The sequence below is a fragment of the Centropristis striata genome, chromosome 20 (genome assembly GCF_030273125.1).
Source record: "Centropristis striata isolate RG_2023a ecotype Rhode Island chromosome 20, C.striata_1.0, whole genome shotgun sequence".
Lineage (NCBI taxonomy): Eukaryota > Metazoa > Chordata > Actinopteri > Perciformes > Serranidae > Centropristis > Centropristis striata.
Genome location: NC_081536.1, coordinates 12747199 through 12767970, shown reverse-complemented (window position 1 = coordinate 12767970; position 20772 = coordinate 12747199). Strand labels below are relative to the sequence as shown.

General features: G+C 38.3%; 3 protein-coding genes across 5 annotated transcripts in view; all 3 read right to left on the bottom strand.

Annotated features, from left to right (window-relative positions):
- Nucleotides 1-1080, bottom strand: part of slit1a (slit homolog 1a (Drosophila)) — a 98235-nt gene extending 97155 nt beyond the window's left edge. For all 3 annotated transcript variants that reach the window (XM_059359214.1, XM_059359215.1, XM_059359216.1), the window contains exon 1: nucleotides 579-1080. In XM_059359214.1, coding sequence (XP_059215197.1) covers nucleotides 579-787 — 209 coding nt within the window. In that variant the 5' untranslated portion in view covers nucleotides 788-1080. The remainder of the gene's footprint in view (nucleotides 1-578) is intronic.
- Nucleotides 1081-6154: 5074 nt separating this feature from the next.
- LOC131958685 (rho GTPase-activating protein 19-like) lies at nucleotides 6155-13555 on the bottom strand. Its single transcript, XM_059323837.1, has 11 exons — nucleotides 13415-13555; nucleotides 12829-13082; nucleotides 12297-12377; nucleotides 11544-11753; nucleotides 11182-11408; nucleotides 10674-10760; nucleotides 10011-10076; nucleotides 8589-8810; nucleotides 8402-8497; nucleotides 7947-8059; nucleotides 6155-7508 (listed from the first exon to the last, which is right to left on the bottom strand). Exons 1-11 carry the CDS (start codon nucleotides 13450-13452, stop codon nucleotides 7493-7495), a joined length of 1410 nt encoding a protein of 469 aa, XP_059179820.1. The 5' UTR covers nucleotides 13453-13555; the 3' UTR covers nucleotides 6155-7492.
- Nucleotides 13556-14810: 1255 nt separating this feature from the next.
- LOC131958642 (pyrokinin-1 receptor-like) lies at nucleotides 14811-19854 on the bottom strand. Its single transcript, XM_059323780.1, has 7 exons — nucleotides 19763-19854; nucleotides 18680-18839; nucleotides 18392-18488; nucleotides 17713-17918; nucleotides 16825-17046; nucleotides 16580-16757; nucleotides 14811-15616 (listed from the first exon to the last, which is right to left on the bottom strand). The coding sequence occupies exons 2-7, from the start codon at nucleotides 18827-18829 to the stop codon at nucleotides 15210-15212; spliced, it is 1260 nt and encodes a 419-aa protein (XP_059179763.1). The 5' UTR covers nucleotides 18830-18839; nucleotides 19763-19854; the 3' UTR covers nucleotides 14811-15209.
- Nucleotides 19855-20772: the final 918 nt, after the last annotated feature.

The window sequence follows — 20772 nt, the reverse complement described above, 5'->3', positions numbered from 1 at the left end:
AGAGATAAAGAGAGTCACAGTGCTGCAGACAGGACACATGATATAAGTGAGGGAGACATGTTCCCAAACTGAATTCAAGGTGCCCACCGGACCAGACAGAACATCTGGTTCAGTCTCAGAAAAATTAAAGATTTTACCTTTATATCAAACTTTACTTTTTAAATGTATGCTGCATTAAAAAGTGGAGCAAAATGACATTCCTTTGAATATTCTTCCAGGATTTAGAAAGAAATATGAAATATACGCAGCGAGCATAAACAAGCAGGTAAGTAAATTATGGACACATGTGAAAGACACACATCTGCTCCTGCTCTTTCTAGTCCCTCATGCCTATTTATACCTGACTGGAATGCCAGCAAGTGACTGACTGACACACATACACACACACACACACACACACACACACACACACACACACACACACACACACACAGCTTTACAGGCAGAGCTATTGTTCTCTTTCAGTCTAAGCAAAGTCATGTGCACCACTACAATATACAGAAGGGAAACAGTGGATAAAGAAGGGACACAGTCAGAGTTTCTCTATCACACACACAAGGAGTACAGATGGTACTCACAGTCTTTCAGTGTTGCGGGGGATATTCCTTGGCATGGTTTTGAGACCCAGTCCATGGCAGTCTACTGTGGTGCCACTGCAGGTACACAGGGCTGGGCAGGCACTGGCATTGCCCAAGAGCAGAGCAGAGAGCATCACCAACCACATCCAGAGTGGCTGCCCGGCCAACCTGCCCATGCCTGCCCCAAAACAGCTTCCTCTGATGGGCATAATCACCACCACTGCCAGCTCTTCTTCAACAAACCCCTTACTTCTCTTTCTGCACAAAAAAAGAGTCCTGCACCTTGCAAGTCCTCTAAAATAATTATAAAATTGTGGTGAATATAAATAGAAAAAATAACTAATAATATTTTCCTCTTAGCTGTGAAGCAAATCCTTTTTGTTCTTCTAGGTTTCTTTCATGTATCCACCACAGTTTGCTGATGTAAAAAAAAAGAAGAAGCTGTTTTCTTTCTCTTATTTTCTTTCCTTGCAAACTCTTCTCCTCTCTTGTCTTTGTGGAGTTGCTGTGCTCTGGTCTGCACACGTCTGCGTCTCTGTCCTCCTCTCACTCAGTCCCGCTCTGCTCTGCTTGCCTGAAGAGAGAGGGAATAGGGAAAGAGCAGAAAGAGAAAAAAAGCTAGTCTCTTTCTTTCTCTCTCTCTCTCTCTCTCTCTCTGTCTCTCTCTCTGTCTCTCTCTCTCTTACACACACACACACACGCGCACACACACACACACATACACACACACACACACACACACCAGTCATCCATCACAAGGATCTACAAATAGCAGAGCCCCCGACTCCACCCCTACCTCCCCCACTCCTCTCCCTCCTCACACAACACCCCCCCAGAACCCTGCCTGAACTCACTCTCATTCTCTAGATCCCTCTTTCTTTCCCTTGATTCTATTCACAATACAAATCTACTCCAAGTATCTTTCTTTTTCTTTTTTTTCCCCACTCACTCTATGTCTTTTCTCTCAGATTTGCCTGCAGGCAAACCCCCAGAGAGAGACCTAACCTGCATGACACTGCATAACCCGTGCCCGAAGGGAGAGGCTGCGGGGAGACTGGGCTGTGTGTGCGTGTGTGTGCGTGTGTGTGTGTGTGTGTGTGTGTGTGCATACATGTAACGAAGAGGAATCCACTTGGGAAGAGAGGAATCAACACCTCAGTCCTTGGAGGCAAAAAGCCGGAATAAATAATCCGCGAATGTGGGTCTTAACATGTAGATCAAGTGTGGCCCCACACACACACAGAAGCTGCAGCAGGGAGCTGGAAGGAAAAAGCACACACACACACACACACACACACACACACACACATACAAATATTCATGATCTGTCGGGGAGGCAGACCACAGCCATAAAAAGAAAGTCAACACTATATTTTAAGCACAGCATAGGCACAGGGACAGAGATTATATCCTAATATATACAAATGAAAAGACAAACAGCTACACTCTCAACCATACCTGCTCTGTTTTTGGGATTTATGGCTGTAACTGGCACACAATCCCCCTCTTAATGCCAGGACTATGCATTCCCTGAAGTGGACTCACAGACATAAACTGGACCGTGTTGAGAAGGGAAAATTGAATGAGAAGCAGCATATGCAGGCCATTATTTACTCGTAAGGAATTCTTAATAAATATTATTTTGCAAAGATTGACATTTAGTTGAAACAGTGCATATACTAGAGTCCAGTCGCTGTTGACAGCGTAATTGTAGCCCTCAGGAAACTTTTCCGTATGCATATTGATTTTATAGTTTATGGAATTACAAATCTGGATGTGGGTAGGAAACGAACCTCTCGTTTTTATGGGTAAAGTCCAAAGTGCATTGTTCACAGTTATCCACGCAATAAAGTGAATGGTGACACCTTAAAATATGGCACAGCAAATTGAGACAAGTTAAGGAAAAACAGCAACAACAAGCACTTCACGTGCTATGCATAAGTTTTACAGAAGCAATGTGTAATGATTTATCTGTGAATCTGCATAATGATCACATACTTAATGAGACACTTTTGATTAATGCTGGATCAGCTGCAAAATGGCAAAAACCCAATAATGAGGCGCTTTCCTGTATTATAAATGAATATTAGTTCATAGTTAAACCCCTTCATGTAAGGTAGTGCATTGGCAACAAAGGAGGTAATGACATGTTATTAGTTTAGTGGCATTTAGCACCTGATTCAGCATTAATCAAGAGTGATTCATTAGGCGCTCAGGAGAATCACAGATGTCTCAGAATGAATTATTATATACCTTGACTGGCTCATATACTGATTTGCATAGCATTTGCCAGTTTTTGTGTCATCTTTTTTCAGTTTTGTACAAATTATTACACAAGTAAATAAATAAATGGAACTCAAGCAAACAATACTCAGGTCAAGAAGATATAAAAAAGAAATATTGTTTTTTAAGATGGAAGAAGGGCTGTGATGACAGTTAAGTTGATACAGCGAGATATATGTACTGTATATTGTTTATATACTTCATATATGTATGTGCATATATGTGTATATATGTGTGTATGTGCATTTGTATGTACAGTACTGTGAAAAAAAGTTTTAGGCAGGTGTGAATAAATACTGTAAAATAAGAATGCTTTCAAAAATAGAAATGTTGATATGAATAATAATATGGATATGAATAATGTGAATATTTGTTTCTGAGATAAAGTTTATGGATTAACTGATGGGTAGTCTTATTTTACACGTTTAATACCAAAAAAAATCAAAATATATCAATAATAAACTATTAATTCCTGTTTCATAATCTGTTTCTAACCTGACATATTGTTTTTAATGCTGTTTTATATTATTCTGGTGATTGTTGGAGCATGTGTTGCAAGAAAAATTTCCACATGAACGGCCAATAAAGTTTATTGTCATCTTGCTATACATTTAACTGTTGTTCCTTATGTACCTCTTGGTAACTACTCGGTTAAAAGCAACAAAGTTTGGTACTAAAACTAAACTAAAAGTAACAAACACCTTGGCTAGCCTTGGCTGTGCTTGGCTCAGCTCGAGCCGCCTGGTCTCTGGTCTGATTCTGCAGAGGGATCTGCTGCAGGGTGGATCCCTCCCAACATAAACATCAGCACAGTCCCATAGACCCAAGCACCCCATTCACTTTAACTAACAAAGGCACAAAGAGAAAAAAAGAAACAAGCAGGGACGCTGCAAGCGGAAACATTTGAGTTTGTGTATCTGTCTGCTTTGTTGCTTAACCAACTGGAAACATGTACATATGCTTAGGCGTGAATGTGTGTGTGCACATGCAGGTGTACGCACCTCAGGGGAGGAAAAAAAGCTCCATCTGTCGTGGTAAAAGTGTCAGTGCCGTGTAGATCTTCCTTCTATGAATGGCTAATTAAAGAGGAGACAGTGGTGTTTAGTGGTAATGGGGGGTGGTGGTAACGTCCCTTCGCTCTCACAGAGTCGTGATTGGAATGCACACAAATACACAACAGGAATTATTCTGCTGCTCTCAAAGCCGTGAGAGGACATGGCAGCAATTTACAATTAGTCTGCGAGAGGAGAGTCTGCAAAACAGAAGAGCTCACCAACAATTGAATCTGATGAGGAAATAACTGCAATTAATGTGGAACAACAACTTAGAAGTTCACAGCAGTGCTGAAGCCTGTGGAGTTCAACAAATATTTTCCTACTGCTTGTACCCAAAGTTAGAGCTCAAAGAACCAAACGTTCATCAAGAAAAAGCTGGCAGCTGCTCGTGGCAGAATAGAGGGATGGATTTGTTAGTTCCTACATGCTTGACTCTTGAAACTGAAATGTGCTTAATAGAGAGAAAGAAGAAAACAGACAAAAACCAAATTTAGCATCCAGAAAATTCCACAGCATGCTTCAAACCCAAGTTATTTGTATTTCACCCTCAGAAGAGCTGTGCCTCGGAGAAAAGGCAAGAAAAGTTCCTCCACTGTCCATTGTTTAAAAAAACTATGCCAGAGTCTACGAAACTATTTTAATTTTGAAAGTTTTTTTTCTTCCGTGTGGTATTTCACTATCTATACAGAATTAGCTTCCTCTGAAAGGCATTTTTACTGCATGCATTTAAAGCAAAATCACATCCACTCATCATATATGCTTGTGGGTTTGTGTGCACACAAGATAATGTAAAGTTGATTACAGTATGTCTGACTCATTTTACAGTCATCATGCTCATTCCAGAGTAGGAATGCTAAATAAAACCCCTCCAGAGTTTTGGCTGTAAAACAATACTATTCCTATCATGGAAGCTGTCTGATGTATATTTACAGAACATGAGAAAAAGCAGACCCATTCTCACAGATGTTTACAACATATACTTACAATACCAAACATGCATTGACATGGACACCATAATGACACACTGAGACATTCCTCCTATTGTGGAGAGCTGCCTTTACTCTGACAATCCACCCACTCACCCTCCAACTCTGTAAAATATGCTCAATTCGGGCAATTCATTTACAGCAAATGGCAACAATTTTGGTAACCGTTTCTATTTGGTGGGTATTTATTGTTGTTGGTCATGTTATTTAGCGGATTTACATTTTGTTACATTTTTTTTGACATATCTTTACTTGACATTTCTTCACAAATGTTGTCACATATGTTCCAATTTAATTTTTATTTTCTTCCTTTTTCTGATTTGCTGCTATGGACACTAGACGCCTAAAAGTTTACAAGCAGTTTCAGTTCTTTGCGGCTGCAGGACATTTGGGACTAACCCTAACCCTGTTAAGAGGTCAAAGGAAGGAAAATAGAGAAGCGTAAAGTAACATTCATTGTCTTCAGGGGAAATATTGTAATTAATCAAATGGTATTTATGATGCAGCGACCACTAGGCTAATATATGTCAGTTGTTAGAGTCTCTCTCCTTTTTTAAGTATTGAGTATAGAACTTATTGTAGTTAAAAGGGCCTACGTAAGAGAAATCTGCTTATCTTTAACAGTTGTCTCTGTTTCGACTGGATGGAAGGAGATGTGGTCTGAGCTTGCTACTTATTTGCAGCTAAACAGCATCACCTTGTGGCTGCAGGTAAAACTGCATGATGGGGCTGCAAATCTTTCCAATCACATCTGTGTTGCACAGCCTTAAGAGCGTGCATATCACGAATGCTGGGTCTTGTTGGTTTTCTGAGAATCTACTACACCTACTGGTACCTTGCTTGCCATGTAGCAATAATTTTTTTTTTTTACTAAAAACATTGATTAATCTGGTTAGTCACATTGGACTGCTATTATTTTGAACACTATTGTATATAATACATAAAGTTTAGAGAATTAATTTATAGCAACAGTGATCAGTGTATATTGCAACTGTTTTTTTGCTATTAATATTAACTGCGTATGTTTTGATAATTAGTTAATTAATCATGACTAATTGTGTCAATGAAAACCAATTATGTTGAAAATCATGCCTTGTTTGGGGTGTATTATTTATATTAAAGCATATTCCTAACCTTGAAAAGATAATGGTCTAAATTAAGTATTTTCCAAACTTTAAATACTTTGAATGAACCATTCTATCGTATTAATGCAAACAATCTCATATTTCCAATGATGAGACACATACAGAACTCAGCTTGATGCATTTTAATTGCAGTGGGTTGCATAGCTTCACAGTAGCATCCATATATATCATTGGTTTACTGGGCCAATTAAGTTGACCATGTAGGCAAATATCACATTATAGTTGAATTGTAACAGTTTGGCAGAGTGAGTATTGATATGGAAACTTCTACAGAAAGACAACAAGCTGATTTTAAAAGTGACAGTAGCTCAAACTCTCCCAAAAGCATCTGGATTAAGAAGCAAAATATGAGGCAAACAACAAATTCATCTTCATTCACATTTAACTAACCTTTGACAATAAAAAAGATTTTTAAAAATATACCATAAAATAGTAAAAAAGTAAAAGAAAATAAAAAAAAGATGAACTGTATAGAACAAATGCGTATATAGCTATAAAACTGTATACAGTGTTGCATAAGAATCCGTCCTGAGAAAAACTAAAATATGAGATGCAAAACTAACAAGTAGTTAAAAGTAGCAGTAGTTTAAAGCATCACAGCATTGACAACAAAAATTTGAGTTAGTTGAAACAAGGACAAAAACATTTATCCACACAAGCTGATTCTTTGGCCTTCCGATCCTCCATTCTTGATTCTATATTAATCTTTACGCCCTTATTTTACTGACACTTGGGTTAATTCTTTATAGAACTGTCAGCCACTTTCTTAAAGCTATCTGGGATTTAAAGAGAAATAGTTAAATAAAAATTGCATTTTACAGTAATTTAAGAGATATTCACTTAAGGCACATCTCAGTTTTCACCACAGTCTGTTTTGACTGTGTGAGTCTCACTAAACCTACTATGCCTTACAAACAAATGTAACATTTAAATAGAAAAGGCTGCACATCATCTGATGCACTGGATATTCCAGGAATTGTAACATGCAGGTGACCAATAAAATAAATACAATTAGGTTTGCAAATTAAATAAACATGTTTCAGTCAATGATGGAGCTAAATACCAACAAATTCACTGTTGAAAATACAGGTCAGTTGCATTCTGCTGAATATTGGGATTAAACAAGAAATATTGGCATTAAGACTGGACAAGAAAACTGGCAAATTGCAATGACTTAAAATTAAGTACTTAATCATCTTCACTTTCACATTCACCCCTTTTATGTCTCTTAGCTTTAAGTAAAACTTAGTAAACTGCGAAGAAATGTTGGTGGTTTCTAGCCAACGTACTACGCTAACAGCTGAGTACAAATCCAAACATTGTATCAAAACAAAGCTGTACAGCGCCATACACTGTTTAGTTTGTGTCGACGCCTCAAGAAGATCCTTTTATACCTCTAAAGACAACAGTCGGCGTGTTTCCTTAGTTGTGAAGAGCACATACTTTTAAAGATGACTTATCCTGGATGAGATGAGAAGAGAGGGAGAAAAAAAGATTAGGTAATTTTTAATCCTTTCAACACAGTACATCAAGCATCATTAGAAATGTACGCACTGCTGAGTCAAAGTGAGGCCAGGCTTGCCTGTGGTGAACCACAGACAGTTGGCTGGAAGTGCCGGAAACTCTTTCAGCAGTCATGAGGAAAACTACTTGTCGCTGGTTATGATGACACTTTTAGGATATAATTGTGCCAGCCCACAATTTAAATGTGACATTTTGATTAGTTTGGTTTAAATAAAAAGGAAAATTATTATTAGTTTCCCCATACATCATCGTGATGGGGTTTGCTGAATGCTTTTGTGCACATTTTGACTGTATGATGTGATTTACAATTTCTGAAAAAGTTATTCTATTGAACATTTTATATTTATTGTCCTTGATGTCATTGGTAGTACTTACTCCTCCACAGCTTGTGTTTTCTCTTCCCTGGCCGTCACCTGACCGCTGGGTTGAGGACTCTGCAGTATGCTGTTCTCTTTGTCTGTTAACACTTGGCTTCCCAACACCTTTCTCTGTTTTATAAACAAAAAGCCATTCATAGGAGATGTTTAAAGGGTCGGGCTGTATTAAAAATTTCCTCACAGATTCTTGTACATCTTATTTCAGTGTGTTTCATCAAAATGTGTATGTAAGACAATAAATGTTTTGATTCATTTTCTTATCATGAAACTTACATTTCTTAATTGCACTTGCACATTCAGTGGGAACACAGGTTAAAAAAAGCTAGCTGCCTTTACTGGCTGTCAGTGTGAGTGACGCAAGAAAAACACTTTATCAAGGATCTGAACAAAATGGAATGAAGGCTGAAAAAGAAAGCTATGGCTGTAAGAGCCATAAGAGCACTGTCAACCAACCTTGATAATTCCACCCAAAGAGCGTGAACGCCAATGTTTCCTGCTGAATGGTGTCCGAGAGTCCGCTGAAGGTGTCAGCAAATGCTGCTTATCAAACTACACACAAATACAACACATTTTGGTGCTCGGTTGCAAATAGTATCTGCATGTTCTTCCTTCTCTCAATGGTCACGTAAACATACTGCACCTGTCTGATGAGCTTCTTCTTTTTGGCTGATTCGGGCATGCTGTGCACCTGTTGGTACAGCTCTCGAAGGGCAGATTCAGTGTAACTTTGATTCACATAAGAGCCGGTGGTAGAGGTGCTGCTAACCTCACCTCCGATTGATCTCAAGGAGGAAGAAGGGGAGGCAGCGGTTACCGTGGACACCGGCCCATCTTTAGACCCAGAGCAGAGCGTCAAGTCATCCTAGAAAGTTGGACATAACATGTGACCAAATATTTGTGACCTGCAATCTCTCTGCAACCACAAACTCTTTTCAAGAGACGTGAACATAAGAAAATGTGTAAAGCATGTTGCAAAAACAGGTGAGAGAAACACTTTCAAAGTATCACAGAATATGTATATTTACACTTAATTTTACCTGCTGTTATTCCTTCTGTTCCTAAACCTAGTAGGGATGTAAAGATACATCGATCTGTATCGATATAATGCTTCAAAGATACATGACCCAAAATCATGGATTCAAACTGGAAATAGATATATTTATCATCTTGATATATTTTTAAAATGTCTGAAAGAGTTTAGTACAAATAGTAAAATCCTATCTTAGTTGCTTATTGTGAGTTGATATAATTTTAACAGAATGTGTTCAATGGATATATGTTATCGTCACATATCGGTCGCCAGACACAGAATTTAATTTGTATCGTGCCAGACTTCATAATATCAGCAAACATCGTATTGTTGGCAGGCAAGTGGGTTTTAAGACGTTAAATAAACTTGTCTTTGTACCGTTTTTAATTGAAATACATGTCAAAAAAGTATGAGCAGATGATCACAACAGTTTTATTTATGTTTTAGACAATGTCCAAACTTTTTGGGAAATGGGGTTGTATTAACTTTGACCATATGTTTTGACCATGATATTTCAAGTAAGGGATCAACAGAGGACTTATAGAACTATGAAAACAGATTGTTTCCTTTTCAAAAATCAAAAGACTGTTGGTTTACATGAGTGATTTTGCAGATGAAACACAGATTGTGATTTTTTTTTAAAATCAAGCATTTTTCAAGTAATATATTCAAACTCAAGCACATTTTAACCCTAAAAACATAGCGGTTGAAATTAAGCTTGATATTTTTCAAGACGTTGTACAAACCCTGCAAACACCCTTTAAAATGTGAAAACTGACATGGTATTCAGATGTTTTTATTTTAACCTCCTTTGAATAGTATTCTAATTAGTTCCTAGTAGCAGATAAAAGTCTCTTCAGGTTCTGTATTTAGACATGAAATACCTAAAATTAACTAACACTGAGGTTACTGGATTCAAAAGTTACACTTTGAAAATAGCTTTATGGAATAGATAAATGTAATGCAGTGTTAACACTCTCCATTATTAAGATGAACGTAGTTAGAAATAGAAGAGAAGAAAACAACACTCACCTTTGATTGAAGGGTATTGGATCCTGTGAAGAATAAGCGGGTGTATTCTTTGATGTACACCGGCGCCTTCAATGAAAGTAATCATGTAAATTAAATCCTCTGACGAAAAAGCATTGTGAAGAGTGAATCTAGCATACCACAAATGAATGCAGCTAGTATTTAGAAATTCATGAGTCACTCTCGCCATGAACCATGTATTACTAAAGTATACAAAGTGTGTACAATATAACAGGTAAACAAAGTACATGAATGTGAATGAAGAAATATTAGCCAGGCATTAGATTCTAAAAGGCTGCTGATTCCGAGACAAAAAGCCTTAATTGCCATTTCTTTCAAATGTAAAATCCATATTCTTTCCTTTTACCGTTCAAAGGAACACATTATGAAGTAACCATCACTAATACAGGATGTATTACATGTGTTGTTTAAAATGACATCTAATGAGAAAGACCACCATGTCTCTGTGAAAGTTAAGATTAGCAGAGAATTTAGACAGCCTAAACCAATATAAATCACTCCTCATGTTGCCGTTTCCTATCCGGAAAAACAGGGAAGCATCATGTCTGTAGTGTCTTGAATATGTACATAGTTTAAGAAGTAAGGCAAACTACAGTTGCAGAATAAAAGGCCAAGTCCAAAGACACAGGCTGTAAAGCTGCTCACCTTGAACAGTTTTTGAGAGTGTCTGATGAGGAACGCTATGCCTTTATTCAGCTGCTCAATGTTTCCTTGGAGGTCACTTGCCATCACCTGAAAATAAAAATAAGGAAAAAAAATCAATACCAAACAAATTCAAGCAGGCAATCAAGCTTCTATTGATGTTTTTGAATTAAACGTTGAATGTCATCACCCTAAAACATGAAGAAATATTCTTGTACATCATCCTCAATTTGAATAAATGTGATTTATTGGATTAAAATAGTCTTTTGTATTAAATCAAATTAAATTAAACTCTTTAATGAATATGTGGTTATGTAATAAAACCAGAGGGTTGCTGGTTTGAATCCCAGGACTGACAGATCAAGGGCTGAGGCACCTAACCTCCCCACTCCCCCCCCGGGCGCAGAAATGTGCTGCCCACTGCTCCTCCGCATGGTGTGTTCAACATTGTAAATGAAGCTTATAGTATATTATACATTTAGTTGTAACATACTTGGTAGGTAGAGCTTACATTTTTGGGCCAGATGATGTGTGGAGCAAACATTGTGGCTAGATTGATGGCAGACATCTTGTTGATGTGCTGATTTCGAGCGGTGTGGTACAGCAGGTCCAGCAGCAGCTTTAACAGGCTGCGGTTGGCGGCTGGGAGCAGCATGAAAAGCAGCTGAAATGCCTCAATCTGGCGTTCCTTGTCAGGCTCATTTGTCTTATTCCCCTTATCATCAAAGCGAGTGAGCTCTGGACATAGCACATACGAAAATGATTACAAAAGAGCAAATGGGCAACTATTATTTACATTCTTGTTTTAACATTGATCTGGATATTATTTTATCTTGAGCCATGATAAGGATGTGTGTATAAGTCAACACACACCTCCAATCTTCAGGTGAGCATGATAGTGTCTGTGCGTGAGCAGTGGCTCTGGCAGCTCTCCCAGGTAGGCTTTGAGCAATGTGGCCGCATCATTGGGGTGGAAGTCGCCTGTCTCAAGATCTATCTCTGCCCCAGCATTCAGCATCTCCCTCAGGGCTGCCTGCCTTAGGCTGTGGCCTGGCACACGGAACAACCCCTCCACGTGGAGGTCTGAGGGGTAGGAGAGAAAGATGGTAAAAGACAGCCAGGAAATAGGGAGAAAAGAGATGGGGTGTGTAGGTGAGTAGACACAGAGTGAAGGAGACGTAGGGAGACAAAGACAAAGAAGTGAGGAGAGACGGAGTGAATGAAATGGAAAGAGGGAAACAGCCAGAGCAAAGTGCTTTCAGATAAATTATTGACCTAAGCATTTGCTCCCAGCGTCCACTTTTAGAGAATGACATCATCGCTTTCTAGAAATAAACCATGACCTCATGCTAATTCACTGCTCTCCAACTAAGTCAAAGTAGTAAGAGTCAGAATGCAGCCTTAGCAAATTTGGTAATTTTAAAGGTTAAGGAAACAAAACATTTGACTAGGTATATCAAGAGATCATGTAATTATTATTGGGATTATCTGACACAAATCGTTCCAATTTTGTCTACTTCTGGGGGTCACACATAGAAAAATGTATAGAGATATCAAAAAATGCTTTGGAGGAAAGTGTCCTCCACATGGCAGAAATTATGCATGTATGTGATAAATGATACTCACTTTTACTCAGGTATTCAATGAGCTGATAGATCTGTGCAATTCCTTCTTCAGTTAACGGTGCACCAAAAACCACTCCTTTGTCTAAAAGCAAAGTCAGATTGAAAGCATCCTTTGTGTGTATGATTGAATATACTCCATTACACCACTCATTAGATCCTTTTTATAATTTCCATTCACCACATGGACAGGAGCAGAAAGCTACTTGAAAACAAGACAACTGTAGAGGGGTTATGTCTAGACTGAAAATTACCATTACCTTAACTAAATTGTTAATTACTCTATCAAGTAGAGAGATTAAACTGTTTATGGCTTAATTAATTAGTCAATAAATAAGAAATTAATGGGCAACTATTGTGACAATAAATTAATTATTTAAATCATTCTTCACACATCTTTGTACATGTTCTTTAGATTTTGGGACTGTTGGTCAAGCAGAACAAGCTATTTGATGTGGCAGGGCTTTCTTGGCCCTTCTTGCTTTTGTGATATCTAAAGGTTTCTGAAACCACATCACGCTGCACATGCGCCTAACCTTTTCGTTTCAGGAAGTTGAAGGAGCGGAGAAAGCCAGTGGCGGAGGGCACTTTGGCCTCACACTCTCCAGTGAGCTGGGCAAACTCATCACCTGGAAGGTCAATGAGTCGAGTGATATTGCTAAGTATCAAATCCGCGAATGGCTGAGGGTACTCATGTCTCAGCCTCTCCACAAAGAAGTCTGGGTTAAAGATCACGGGTTGGCTCGGGCTTGGCTTTTCCTGGCTGTTAAAAACACTGCATTTGGTCCCACTGTTAAAAGAAACACATAGGCTGGTTGCGTCTCATTTTGAGGTTCAGTGAAATTGTAAAATGTCAGACTGCAACAAAAAAAAAATAGCGATTAAAACAGTATAGGCGACGTAACATAAATTAGCGGATTTCCGTTAACATATCAAGTCGTTGCTAGGTTAGCTAACCTGGCTAACGCTAACAAGTCAGATACATGTTAACGAACTATACTAATAGTTCACAACAAATTTTAGCACTGGCGTTAACCATTTTAGGAACCCCACACTTCATATCGCAGTTTTTTTTAATCAGTTGACAGTTAATTGACGATATACTAAACGAAAAGTTTGTACCTTCTGCTTAGTTTGTGATTGTTGTTTTCAGCCGCCATCTTCGTTTTGAATCTTCCGCTCGTTCATCTTTAGTCCCGCCCACGGCGCTTTGATTGGCTGAAATATATCGACGTCACGATTGCTCAACAGTTAGTACCGCCCTTGTTTCTCCGAGCATGTGCCGCTGTGATGAAAACAACTCTGAACACACACTGTGCATGCACTTTCCTAGAGAAGCTATATAAGGACACTTAGAAGATCAGTCGTGGTCAAATCAAAACACAGGCTAGTGACGTCAATGGTGGGTGAATTCTGTCAACTGATGGCATCCATGACAACACTTTCATGACTTCATTACTGGCTCCACATGGCGGACAGCGGACAGAACTAGCTCACCTTGGATCTCACTAACTTCTGTTCTGGTATAATAACCATATGGCATCAACAAGGTGTTTCAATATCTCATAGTATGTGAGGAACAAGGGGGCAACTAATTTTTTTTTTAAAGGCTAGTTGAATTAAAAATGCCTTAACCCGCATTCACTGTTTTCTTTTATTAGTTTTTTTTTTTTTTTCAATAAGCTGTAACAAAATATTGACATATTACCAGTGATAGTAGAAGTATTACATTTGTTTTACCTCAAGTATAGACTGGTTTGATCTAGAAAACATAACAAGTCTGCTCCGTTCCTCTCCAAATCAAGTCGGTGAAAATGTTTTTATTAAGACGCTGTGTGATGTCCAGTTGGTAAAGATGTTTTATTTGCTTGTGTTGTGTCTATTTGCTCTCAGAGCCACCCTAAAATCCAGATATTTGGAGAAATATCACATGAAAAATACAGGATTTAAAAAGATATGGGTTCAGTGTCTCCAAACAGCTTTTCGGAGCTTGGATAAAATAAAGCACATGATTGTGAGCAAAACTATCCCACTTTTCCAACACTGGTAATCCAAAGAACAGAACTGTCAAAGTGTCCTTTAACTGACCATTTAGTCTTCCAACTGTGTTCTCGAGATGGAAAACTGTAGGGTAGACCTCCCCCACTCCCCCCCACCTCACAGCTGGGCTATTGTACCTGTCTTTCTACCTTTTGTGTAAACCTTACTCAGATTCAATCAATTTTGAAAAGTGATGATTAAAGATAATTAAAATGATTATGTTCAAACTCAACATGTAGTAATACAGACTACCACAGCTTGTCCATTAATTTCTTGTGGAATTTCACAAGCTTCGTATCACACTTGATATAAAAAGTAACATTTCCACATTAAATGTCTTCACATCATTTACAACAAAATCAGGTTTAAAACATTTAGTTGTACATATATTTTTTATCTAGACACAATAGCACCCGAGACAACAGAAATGTTTCTTGAGATCACAATACAGGTCAATCTAAAACATTCAATTCATTCAATTACACCACGCACCACAAGATACAGTTTCTATCCCAAAGCTATCACCATACTCAACTCAGACCTGAAAACACACCCACTGGTCCGACAGCACTAATCAGGGACATCCACACCTAATGCAATGCTCTGCATTTTATATATCTTGCACTACTGTTTTAATGCATTAAATTGGCACTAAGTTGATGGCATAGTGTATGACGACTTGAATGTACTGAGTGATGAGATGATGAGAATGCATTTTTTTTACTGACTATTTATTATGAGTCCAGTATGTGAGCAATGTGTGCAATGACAAATAAATCTAATCTTAATCTTAATCAAAATAGCAAAAGGAACAGAAAGAGAGGAAATAGTTAGCAATTCAGAGTGAGTGTATCTGCAGCTCCTGTTGAAAATGGCTTTAATTGCTATCATCATGTCTCTTAGCTGATTTGTTCTTGATTATATTTCTTTTTTTGTCCAATTTCTCTTTATGGCATTTACCATGAACTCTCTCCCTGGTTGATGTGCTTGCTTCCTCACTAGAACTTCTCTGCCACATCCAAAACAGTCTACTATTCTTCCAGTAGCAGTGAGGTCTCAGCCTACGTAGAGTTCTCCAACACGCCCTGCGGAATGTGTGGGATGAAATACAGAACAGCAGCGGGTCCAGAGCACCATTGATATACCACAGAGGAAGCGCCAAGTACGTTTTCAGGACTGTGTAGACAGAATCGACTGTATCAGACCACACGACCACATAGACCTGCATCAGTGACGACGCAATGTCTGGAAAATTGCAAACAAAAAAGGCCACCACGACTGCACCTGGAAGATAAAACAGAAAATGTAAATGCAGATGCATAGCTTAAAGAAGAGGTTCAAACGTTTTTTGATACCATGCACCTTTTTCAAGACGAATTTGAGGCCAACACTGAAAAATTCACAGATTACTGATATGATATAGTGAATTTTTGAGCTGTAAAATATATATTTTTTTCTATATGGATCCAGCACTGATATGGCTATGCCAAGGTACTATGTGGTGATGGCTAGTACCATGAATGCACTTATTGTAAGTCGGTTTGGACAAAATTGTCAGCCAAATGACATGTAATGTTATAACGAAATGATGACACTATTTCTAAAAGTTCACATGTGTGCAAATTGGACAACAAGAAATACACAGACGATATCAGTGGATAACATTGTATCTTGCTTTAGCTGTCAGGGTATAAAACAAACGATCAGTTGATCTTTTAGAATAAAGACTTGATTATCTAACAATGGCAGAGCTGAAAACATAGAAAATTGTATTGAATCATCCTTATAGTCTAAAGTCTAATTGAATCGTGGATTGGGAGAAATATGAAAACCCTAATGACCAGACACCAAGGGTGCACCATGATGAGAGGAAAATCCAGCAAATGCAACTCATAATGGCACATTTTGCAATGACGACTATAAACCCCCTAAAACCTCCCATAAAGGCCCTATACGGTGCACAGCCACAACCAAAGTGGGGCCCCTTCTAGCTACTGTCTGACAGCTGGATAACATTAGTTAGGACAGTCAGCTTGCTTCCTGTAACTGTCATACATACAGATTCTTATACAACAGACTTTAATGGGCTTCTTTGCCTGAGGGCCCGAGACTATAGGGTTGTCACAGCTGGACACTTTATAAGGTCTTCATCAGACTGAAATAAATCAAATCATCTGGGACATTTACTATTCAACAACCTCAAGACCTCCAGACATACACAATATGTAATACATTTCCATGACTCACCCATAAGTTTTAGAGCTCTCTTTTCATTTAAAAGTAGTTTTCCATTTTGATGGCACTGGATGTCCCTTCTTCCTTCTGGATCCTGCTGTGTGAGGCCCATGTTTCTCCTCTGAAGTCCATTACGCTTCAGGTAGAGCAGGATAAGCAGATAAAGAGTGAAGATGGAGACCAGTGGGACCTGTAAGTGGAGAGATAGGTTGAGTGTTTGATGCAGGTAATAGTCTCTTAAAAAGCATTTAGCTTACCAGAAAGAAGACCCCCGCTCTCAGGAGTAAAGCTCCTTTGTAAATGTGCGCAGGATCAGGCTCTGTCATCTCACACATGGTGGAGACATGGAAGGCGTCTTCTCGTGTAGCGGCCGTGTAGTCGAGGATGCAGGCTCGAGCCTGGTTATAGACCAGAGCAAAGGGTACTGCAGAGACCAAAGAAATGACCCATACTGAAAGAAGGCATGGCAGCCGAGACTTCTGTTGGAAAGGTAGGAAAATGGAGAGGAAATTGTTAGATCTTGTGTTGTCCATGTGGCACGTTAAGTTTTGCCCTTTTCTCCTCAAGGGCAGTATAGAATTTGCTACAGTGCTGTGAGAAGGTTGAAATGCGACTGAGACTTCTTCCATTTGCTCGATAGCTACAGTTACTTGTTCAAGTTGCATCTCAGTCAGGAACACAGCCTCTGATTGGTTGAGAGACAACCCGAGGCATCATGACTAGCGGACGGCAACAAAACCTGTGGAAAGACGGCTAATGACCGCTCTCAAGAAGGAATCATTTATCATTTAAGATCTGTCAGATTTATCATTCTGGATTTATTTTACAAAGTCTCACAAAAACACTGCAGTTCAAAGCAGAATTACAAATATGATTGCCAGTACACTCGTTGGGATGGTACAATAGTTAGCTTCTGGGCAAAAAAAAGTAAGTAAGTACTGTATCTCACATGCAGCATTCCAGAGATATCAATTAGTATATTATTCCTAATATGATATTGTTAACTCACAGACTCGCACACAGCATAGCTGAATGAACAACATATATGTTTTGTATGGATTTGGGAAAGAAATTGTGGTAAAAGACACCCCTAAGCTTTTTTTGCTATTCACTTTAAGGTATATTTTTTTGTGCAAGTTCTCAACCTTCAGGCTGGAGACAGACCACATGGTGTGGCAGATGGCAGCATAGCGCTCAGTGGTGAAGGTCATGATAACCCAACTGGTGGTGGCACAGTACACCTGGCGGACCATGAAGTAGACTTTGCATACTGTTTGACCCAGACGCCATGGGTAGCTCTCCCAGTAGTACCGATACAAAGTCACTGGGATGGTCAACAGCAGCAGAAAGTCTGAAATTTTAAGAATAAATAAGATGAATGTAATACTTGAGGTTGGCAATACACTGTAGCTGTCATGATTAAAAGGACAGACAATATTAAACTGAAATAATTAGTTAAAATTGAAACCGATGAGTACAGTACAATCATTTTACATGGAATACAAATTTACATTTCTGCATGCCCATAAGAGAATCAAGAATACATTATTTCCAGTGTACTCCACGGTATTTCCCCAAACATATTTCTAATGAAAAGGAAATTCAGAACATCCACACCCACCGTATCACCAATCCAAATTGAAATGGATTGGTGATACAGTCCATTTGATATGCAAATTGGATTTGAAGTTCAATTTCAAAATGAATGAAATATCTATTTTATCCTTGAGTCATAACTTATATTACACTAAAATGTTGGCATGTATTATGCATATCAATTTCAGTTGAATATTGTCAGTACTGATAAGGTGCATGGTAGTGTACCTGACATGACCAGGCTGATAAGATAGAAACGAATGGCGCTGACTTTCATATGAGCATCCATTAGGAGAGTCAGTATGGTCACACCATTGAATAAGACCTGCAGCAGAGAAAAGCATAAGTCGTCTGAACATGTTTTTGCTTTTGCTTTTAACAATGATTTGTACTATATTGTAACTCAGTGCTGCTGTTGCTGCTGCTGCCTTTTATCCTCACATAAAAAACTTTATGCTGCAATTCAAAGGGTGCACTGAGAGTGTGAAGTGTGTCTAGTAAATGGACAGTTCATACTCCAGACAAGAAGATGATGCTGTAGAAGATGGTCATGGGGATGGCAATTGTCAGCGGCTCTCGTTTGGTGACACTTATGTCGAGCTGCGGCTTCTCACTCTGGCTGACGTTACAGCTGAAGAGGGATGAAATGTGGTCCGAGAGGTTCATGGTGGAGCAGCTGTTTAAGAAGGATGTTACGGAGAAATAATAACATACATTCCATGACTGAGTTGGGTTATGTGTTATAAAGAAAATGGGTTTAATTCTGAAGTTCCTATAATTTCTAAGTAAGCATCAATAGGCAAGCATTATTTAGTTCAGACATCATTGTTTTAAATTAGCACACTTCTCAACAGCAGCTCAATCAGCCAGAAGAAGGAAGGAGGGGCGCATGCTGTACATAGCTCTCTCAACCGTACTGCGATATTTAATAGAGTGAGCTGTCAATTGGAGACGAAGATAAGAAAAGAAGAAAAGTCTCCCTGAGGGATAAACACGAAATAGGGATGTACACAGGGTTTACAATTCCAGGTTCACAGTTTTTCTTTGGTGTACTGATCTTTAAAATCTACACAGTTGTCTTGTAATATAATAAATGGCTTATGTTAAACATAAGGCTAATGCATTGCATACAGTTTATTGCTCTACAGTACAAATGCAGTGATTTTCAGCTTCACATATCAGATAGTCTGCATATCTAAATTAATAAAAATACATTAATTCATTCACATGCAGATCTTTGACACAAAGTAGATCCAAATACATATTTCAGGATGTTTAACATCAAATCAGTGTGAACACAAATAATCAACTATTCTTAAAAAAACATTCACTCAGCAACCTGTTGCATTTTCAGACCAAATTATGTCACCTTTTGTGGACAAATTCATCAAAACAATCGCAGTTAAACCTAGAGGTAAGGTAACAATACAGTATCAAGGACAAATTAGCCTAATTGCCTGCTATTCTTTTCATCTGTCAAACATCTTATTTAAAATAATGTATCAAGTCACAATGAAATGTGGCAAGCACACACTGTACAACCTGTTACGCTGTCAATATAATCAAGATTTTAGAGCAATTACTATCCAGGAGACTTACTTTTGAGAGGCAAAAATGTTGGAATGAAGCCCAGCAGCTCTCTTCACAAACAAAACAACACAGATTTGGTCATCTCCCTCCTTTTCTTTGTGAATCTCACTGACCCTCTCTCACTCTCTAACCCTCACTCACTCACGGTCTCTCTCTGTCTGTCGCTCTCTCTCTCTCTCTCTCTCTCTCTCTCTCTCTGTCTCTCCGCCTCCATTTCTTTCCACTTTATATCGAGCAGATGTTCATCACTGTACGTGTGAATCTGTTCATCTGTAGATAAGTGGAATAATTAGAAGTGCCGTGACACATAGCTGCCACACATAATTTTGTTTATCAGGGAGATACTACAGACAATTTTAACTATCACAATGAAACAAGACCATTTGATTATTTACATTAAGACAATTATTGGGTATCTCTTTTTATCACTACATAAATAAGAAAATATCAACAGCCAGAATTTTTTTTTTTTTTTTTTACCATGAGTTAGGAATAAAATGTTCTATAAGTGAGGCTATGAATGACATACTGTATGAACAAACCCCTTTGTAGAAACCTTCAGGAATAAAACTACAAAGTCTGGTGTATGTAAGCACTGTTGGACTATGATGGATAAAATGATATGCAGTGTCCTTTAGAGTGGCCTTAAAATTAAGGAACCACAACGCAGTATATAGCCTGCCCTATGTGCTGGAAAGGTTTCTGCTTGCAGCTGATGCCCTTTTGATTTTTTCCGCTGAGATTTCTGGTTTGAGTTTGAGAAAAAATAAAATCTATTGTGAAATTTCATATGTTTTGCAAGATGCTACAGGTGAATCGGATAAAATGTTATAGATGTAACTATGAAACCTAGTTGATTTCTTATATAAAGAAAATATTTTTTGTCTTACAAGTTTTCTAAATTTCTATGTTAAAATATGCAAATGAGGCATTTATAATGCTAACTTTTGGCTATATATTTATTTTGGATGTTTTCTTGCCTCTAGTCTAAAACAAGACATAAATGGAAAGAAAATATT